Source organism: Acyrthosiphon pisum, chromosome A2, assembly GCF_005508785.2.
Source record: "Acyrthosiphon pisum isolate AL4f chromosome A2, pea_aphid_22Mar2018_4r6ur, whole genome shotgun sequence".
In the NCBI taxonomy this organism is placed as follows: Eukaryota; Metazoa; Arthropoda; class Insecta; order Hemiptera; family Aphididae; genus Acyrthosiphon; species Acyrthosiphon pisum.
In genome coordinates this window covers 22,362,865-22,371,218 of record NC_042495.1, presented here as the reverse complement: position 1 = coordinate 22,371,218, position 8,354 = coordinate 22,362,865, and the positions used below count along the sequence as shown (strand labels likewise).

At 28.1% G+C, this 8,354-nt stretch overlaps 1 protein-coding gene across 1 annotated transcript; it reads right to left on the bottom strand.

The window, feature by feature from the left end:
- Nucleotides 1-1,536: 1,536 nt before the first annotated feature.
- Nucleotides 1,537-7,429, bottom strand: LOC100169495 (hepatoma-derived growth factor-related protein 2). The gene is made up of 4 exons (XM_001946786.5): nucleotides 7,092-7,429; nucleotides 5,848-6,516; nucleotides 3,098-3,482; nucleotides 1,537-2,754 (listed from the first exon to the last, which is right to left on the bottom strand). Exons 2-4 carry the CDS (start codon nucleotides 6,505-6,507, stop codon nucleotides 2,105-2,107), a joined length of 1,695 nt encoding a protein of 564 aa, XP_001946821.2. The 5' UTR covers nucleotides 6,508-6,516; nucleotides 7,092-7,429; the 3' UTR covers nucleotides 1,537-2,104.
- Nucleotides 7,430-8,354: the final 925 nt, after the last annotated feature.

Sequence of the window (8,354 nt, the reverse complement as noted above, 5' to 3'; positions counted from 1 at the left end):
CAGTTATCTGATTTTTTAAATATTCTTAAGCCATTTAAATTATACACATTTTTTTTGCAACTTAACCAGTATCCTGTGGAGATGTAAACATTTGATTTTTCACCACCCCCCCCCCCCCCCCCCACCCCATTTTATAAAGTAAATTATTTATCGAATTATTTTTTTGAAATGTTGACGAATCAAAATCAAAATTAAAATTGTTATTTATAGTTTTTAAGTTATTGAACTTTATATACAAAAGATAATGGGTATGGAAGATGAGGAATCTTTATTAATTTGAAAATGTTAGTAATTTATATTAATCCATCAATATTTATAACTTATAGAAATGCTCAGTTTGATATTATATACTAGATCTGACATCTATTTTGTATTTTTTGTAAAACCATTTTAATAACAGAACAACGACTTATTTAAATTAGGTACAATTTCGACAAAAAAAAAGGTGGGCAAGTGGATACCACTATGCTGTACAGTAGTTGTAATGGATGTTATATTTGAATACAATGATAAGCCATTGTATACAAAAAACAATTCTGAGCGTTTAGCATAGTCCTTATATTATTATTTTTTATCCGTTGCTGTGGTGATAAAAAAATCCCATTTTTAGTGGTTTTTTGTAATTTATCGGTAGTGTATCTCGACGCTTTCTAAATGCTGACCTCAAAAATCAAGCATGCTTACTATCCGGCATGTGGCTGACAGGCAGAAAAAAAACACATCATTGTAAAACCAATACATTCTTTCGCTCCACTCAGAATCTAATATCCACTAAATAATTTACAGTAAAGTAATGGAAAGGGGTTCTCATTTGAAAAATAGAAATTTGCATCACCACAGATTACTTCTTGCAATACAACAAATCTCAAGAATTTGAAATTATTATCTTCAAGTATATTTAAAAATTCCAAAAATGAGAATTTTCATAAATTCATCATTAAAGGAAAAAAAATGCAAGGCTGGGCAAGTTAATGATTTTTTTTTAACTCAGTTAAGTTAAGTTAATATGCACCAATAACAAAAAGTTAAAAGTTAATTTAATTATAGGTTAACTCTGATGAGTTTAAAGTTAATACATACTTATTGTTAATTTTTTATTAAGTTAAAAAAAAGTTTATTTGTTTGTACAACAGTAGCGTACTTAATTTTTTTCTAACCCAAAACTAAATTATAGACCATAGTGTTTATACTTTATACAATATTTCAATATAAGTTAGATTGTAGTAATATACATTTTTTAACTTTAAGCAATTCACGGTAAATATTTTTCACATGAAAACGAAATTGACTGAAATGGTGAAATATAATTAAATTTAAAAAAAAATAAATTAACTTAACTTTTTTTAAAATGAAAAATTAATTCGTTAATTTCACGTCAATTAAATAAGGAATTTAGTAAGTTAACAGTTAAGTTAATGAAAATCCAAAAGTTAAAATAAAATTAACTTTTTAACTTAACTTTAACTTTTTAACTTGTTAATGCCCAACCTCTGAAACATTTGGCTTATAGTTAATACATAATTGATTACACAAGCATTTACTGAAAAAAAGTATATTATACTATATAATTTTACATAGACTAAATACTGCAATACTGTGCACTATATCAATTATTCATGTAATAGTTTTCATCTTCGTTAATAGTTATTCTTAGTCTGTATCTATAAAATCTCCTTGTATAATTTACTATAAATTAAATATTCTGATAGTTTAGTTTTTAATTCACTTATATAATAGTTCTTAACATATATAATATACTAAAAATGAAATGTAATCTATTATCAATTAAATGGAAGCAAAATTAATATAATAAATATTATACATAATTAGTTTGAAAAATTTACTCATATGTGATTACGTAATGAAAAATTACTACTATACTATAAATTATATTAGGCACTTAACAGTTACTAAATTGATAAACGAACACTAAAAATGTATTAAATATTATTAAAAAAACTTATAATAATGGATACAAAAGAATGTAACCAATATAGCGTCAAAAAAAAATATAATAATAGTTACGGAATACTAGTAGATCATTATACAATTGTTTTGTAACGATAAAAAAATGTTGGTTTTAATTTTTAAATAGTAAGAAAAATTAATTATAATCCTTATCTGAAGTAAGTCCATATATCTGATCACAAGCCAAATGTTTAGTCTTTGTAAAAAAGTCTTCAACTTCTTTGTGAAATATCTCTTCGAATGATTGTCCATCAGATACAGTGAATAATGATATAAATTTATTAAATATTACTTCAGCCTTGCGTCGAATTAGAGTTGACTTTTCGTTATGCAAAATAGTTTCCTCTTCATTAAGATTCCATTCTTTTGCATTACCAGTGTATCTTGTTAGTGCTTTAATTGTCTCCACAATTTCTTGATGTTTCTTTAACATTAATGCATTAACTTGTAGTTCAATAATGTGCTCCAATAACTCTAATGCTACTTCATAATCAGCATGATCAGTTCGTAAAGCCATGCGTAATTTATGAATATAATCTAACAGATCAACTTCGGTATGTAATATATCAATTTTACTTATTTTTTTTGGACCAGTTTTTATCCAACCAGTTTCTAGGTTTGACAAAGCACCCACCATGAGATCTTTTATTACCACCGGAAGTTCGCTGTCTTCAGAAATTTCACCATCAATTTGATCAATATCTTTACCAGCTGGTAAAGCATTTATATGTGGTACTGATCCTGACGCATGGCTTTTAGATGTCTTTCTTGTTTCTGAATTTGTATCTAAAAAAATTTAAGTTTAGTAATCCCAAATAATTCATGAAGAAAAAACAATTTTAGATGATACATTAAATTAGAAGTGTTTAAAAAATGATGACAATTAAACACAATGTTTATAGAAATAACCCAAGTTCAACATTTTATAAAAATAAATAGTAACAAAATTTGAAATACTAAAATAAAAATTGGAAGTTAAATTTTTTAAGAGTTTAAACTGTTTAAATAATTGATTTTTTAAAATAAAACAACTCAATCTTTTCTTTTGAAATCATACTGATGAAAATTATCACCATCAAGAAATAAATAACAAACAATTTTATAAACAAAAAAATAACTAAAATATTACCTTTTGTTTTAGAATTTTGTTCTGATGAATCTGTTTCATTATTGCTACTGTTATGTTTTTCTGAATTTTTGGAATTTTCTTTGCTTAATCTTGAACGTTTTGGCGCCTCTGATTCATTTTCATAATCAGAATATTTTTTTGGCTTGATTTTACGACCAGAGCGTGATACATGTCCTACATTTACACTATTGGTGGAAGAAATTTCACTACTTGATGTAGGACTATTCTTTATTTTTGACAAGGATTTTACTGATTTACTGGAATCCAACAATACATCACTAGTTTCAAGAGCAGACTCAGTTTTATTAGGAGTTTCTGATTGTTTATCTGTTTCAGAAACTTTTTCATCAACACTATCATTTATATCAGCAGTCCGCTCCAATTTCTGAAAACCATAATATCAATATCTAAATTATATAAGCACCAATTACTTCCCATTTATTATGTTACTTGAAAAATATTAGGTACCTAGATAATTTGTTCCAAAAAAGAATATACCAGACGGCTACCAATTTTTTTCCAGTGATGCATTCAAAAATAACAGCAAAGATAGTGACTGATGGAAGTTGAAAATAGTGTGCAGAACTGGTATATTTTCTTTTGGAACTGCTTAATTTATATTTAACTTTTTTATTATATCTACCTTAAGGTGTTCTACTTTTAGAGTTATTTAACTCTTAAGGATAAAAAGGTTTGGAAAATCTCATATAATATAGCCTCTCCCCCCCACCAAGCTATGATTATTTGAAAACAATATTAATTAATAATAATCTATTAAAACTATTTAATTTATAAAAATTGTGCGAAGTATATAATAAGTAAAATATCTATTTAAAGTAAAACCATTATTAAGGACCATTATCTTAAGACCCGTACACTGTTTTTAATATTGATCAATCAGTAGACAATTACATGGAAAGAGAAGACAATTTCTTAAAGGTGTTCATGTTTTGCTAACAAATCAATAAGTTAGTACAAGTATAGATGAAGAAAATATATACTCTGTTCAGTAAGAAAACACACCAATTCTGCGCATCTCCACACATTACCTTGCCATCAGAAACCAGTTTGACTATGGCAGGGTATGGCGTGAGGATGTGCAGAAGATTCGATTTTCATCAGTTTGTGGCGTGTTTACTCGCTTGACAGAGTATAGTTGACAATTCCCAAGTATTAATAGTGTACATATTGAAGAGAATTTTGGTGGCATCCGTGTATAGAAAGGTATATCAACTAGACTATTTATTGCAGAACAATTGAATCAAACAGATTGCCAGTTTATTTGTATTTTAAAGAACTTCCAAAAAGTTTAACCTAAAATTTCTCAAGTAATAAAAATAATAATAACTCTGAAGTTTGGTGTATTTATTACTATATACTTATTTAATTTATTCGGTTCTGATACTTTAATTATAATAATAATAAAGCAAACAAAAGCGGTAAGTGGATGTTGCTCTGCTGTACAGTAGGTTACAAGTGGGTCAATGTATAATGGATTGTATTAAACTTGAATTCAATGATTTAATATCATTGTATTAGAAATGATTCTGAGCGGAAACGGTTGTCAGTCTGGATATTATGTTTTGTCATTATTTATTATATCCTGTAAGTTGAATTATTATTATGGTATTATTTTTTTTTTATTAGTTTCGATGGTGATAAACAAAGCATTAGAAATTAAAATCCCACTTTTAGCAGTTTTTCGTAATTTGTCGGTGGTTTTTCCCGTGGCAATAAATAACTATTGAGAAATTCGAAAAATGACCTCTCAAAATACTATTTTGATCCAATTTCCTAAAAGATAAGGTAAAATATATTGGAATCAAAATACTCCTTTTGATAAAAACGTTGTATACAGAATAAAAAAAATAAACACCATTGTAAAACGACTAGCGTCTTTGCTCCGCTAAGAATGTAAAAAAACTAAGAAAATTAGAGAAACATATTTGAATATAATTACAATTCCTTATAATCAAACTTATTTCCCTGTCAAAGTCGAGGCTGTATTATTTAAGGAGATAATATTATGATATTTAGAAATTACATTTGGCCAAGCTCGCCATAATTTCCTATTTAAAACCTGTAAAAGTTGCTTGCTTTATACAATGATTTACCAACCTAAAAATTGTATTTATGTTTGATTTAAATGTAAACATGATTTTTTTAAAGACTAAAAATATCAGAATTTCAATGTAACATATTAACCAATATTTATTTAATATTTATAATATTAAAAAAAGGTACTAAGTAATATCTTTGTAAACACTCATCTGAAGTTACATTGGCCGGAAGGTTACTGCTGTGGTTAGAGGCATATGTAACAAAAATTAATTTTATAAGATTTTAAATATTTCAAAAAAACTAACACTTAAGAAAAATTCTGGTTTCACTAATGCCTTCATGAACAAAAATGCATTATATTCATTCAACAAAAATTTGAAAATATACTTTAAAGGTAGGTAAATTATTCTGTGAAGTGAGCAACTATTACACGTTTAAATTTAATTTCTATCTTACAATAGACAATTACGGCAAGCCCAGCCTACTGATGTGGTTTTTCAATTTCCCATATCTCATTGAATAATGGGAGTAAACATTTTAAACTTATACCATTTTTCTTAGAATTTAAAATTTCTTCAAAACCTTGTTTTTTGTATTTTGTGCTCCTTTAAATTATAAATTGTTCTATCTAACCAGTGATATTTTTATAATTAGCCATCAAAATTGTTAAAAAGCTTCATCTTACTAACCTGCTGTGTAATAATTGCTTCTACTAAACCCTTTTCCAATGGTTCCACTACTACTGTTAAGCGTTTTTGTTTAAGGTTTAAACTTTCCAAGATTTTTGGTTTATTTGGCATAGATTTTTTCGAAGGCGCTTCAGGTTTTACATCAGATATTTTTCTTTTTGTTCCTTTAGAAATTGAGAGACCCAAACTCTTTCTGGATGCAACATTTTTTTTCCCCTTAGACAAAGTAGACTCATCGATTGTTAACTTTTCTTCACTTTCTAATTTAGATAAATTTGATTTTTCAACTTCATTATCGTTTTCAGATTCATCTTTAGTTGATTCTTGTTCTATGTGACTAGGTTTACTTGGTATTACGGGTACTTTTGAATTCTCTTCAGGAAGAACTGGACTTTCATCTTCATTCTCTATTTGTAATAAAGCTTCAGCAAAATATTTACGTTTATTTGGTTTTCCTAGTTTGGACTTGTTTTCTTCATACGGAAAGAGTTCCTCTGATTTACATTCAGCACGCTCACCAGTTCCATAAAAATAAACATTATACCTTTGTCGTGATGGGGTATCAGCTTTAACTCCAGATATTATTGCTGGCCAAGCTGGATAACCTCGTATTTTTGCAAAGACTTTGTCTTTGACATTAAATACTTTTTTTGAAGACATTGAACAAATCTGTAAAGAATATTTTATGTTATTGTTAATAATTACAATTTATCAAGGCTAATTTGCTTATAGATGTTAACTCTATACAGAAAACAAAAGGTGAATGATTTAAATAATTTATTTTAATGTCAGATTGATGGTGACCTCAAACTAATACAATATAAAGTATAATTTAAAGATAAGCGGGGAGTACAAATGTACAATATCATCAAACACTATAGTCATTACACTTTATGTAGCAGTAATGGCCCAAATCCTTAAGACGAGATAAAGGTTAATTCAAATATAAATAAATTAACATGGGTCTGCGACTAAAAGATATAATTTCATGCAAACTACTGACAATTTTAAATAAACAAAAAATTAAAATAAGTAACATATAATTAATTTCCACCAATCCAGTGATTTCAATATTTTTTTTTTAAATTTCACGGGATTCTCAGTAATTCATTAGAGCAGAAAGACTTAAAACGCGGTAACCAATTCGCGAAGACTAAATGGCGGCAATCATTTGTAATGTCAACACACGAAACAATATTATATTTGTAAACAAAATCGTATAATAGCCATTAGATAATACTCACTTGTAAAATGATATAGGTGTAAAATTGAAGTTCAGAAACAAGAGTATGTTAAATGCGTAATTAAAAACTTAAAAAAAAACAAAAATATGAATTCATCAATAATCAATGAAACAGGCCGTGTGGCTGACTGGTAGAATGCTGAATGACAAGACAATAGTCTTCTTCAATTATAATATATAGTATTATTGTTAGAACAGAACACTTCGGACGATGAACATAAGTCACAAGAGTTTAAACCTTACGGATCACACTGTTTAAAGAAATAAAGAACCAAAGAAAAATCTAAAATGAAAATCTCAGTTATCACCTAACCTCTTCTTTACCTGTGGTGAAATAAAAAATTTTGACCGATAATGGCATCATGGCGGTAGCGTCATAGCAATATACAAAAATAAGGTTTGAAGTTGGTAACGATTTCCAACGGTTGTTTACAAATTGCAATTGGATCTCAAGTTTTCAACACTCAACCGAATGCGCCATAAAAATATTTCATATTCTCATTAAAAAAATTATAATAATATTTTATTCAGAGAGGTTCGTATACCAACATTATTAGAAAGAGATAGCATACATATATAATTTTTAAGACGGTCATAAAAGAACAAATCACATACGATACTTAGAATACTATACTATGAATGTAGATAGCGCCACTGCCATTCCCCCGATGCCGTATACAATAACGGCACATCTCGACCACGTACAAACATAGTCGAGCTGCCAGACCTATCTATATGGCCGTGGTCTTTCGTACTATCTTAAATCGTGGTCGTGACTAATGTTGAAATCGGCCGCCATTTATAAAGCAGGCAATGTTTACATTTATTTATATACATATATATATTTATATATACGTATTTACAGTGATATTATTTTGTAACATTGCCTGCTTTGTAAAATGCAGCAGCTGCTGACTTCGATGACAAGGAGACGGTTATCTACTTGTTTTATATATCTGTGGCTGAAATTACAGAATCAACTATTATTTGCTGATAAGAAATGATAACGATCGCCTCACCTTATATTATATACCACGGCCATCGAGATGTATATACTAGTGTAGTATATACATCTCGATGACCACGACTATAGAATATAGATTATCTATAGCCGTGTTCAAGGTGGATATATATGTATATATATTCACCTTGGCCGTGTTATATACTGACGATAAGGCTCTGCATAGTGCCTATATACTGACGATCGCCTTGTATATACTTGTCTATCCCATTAGGTCACCCTTAGATAATATATTATGGGTGC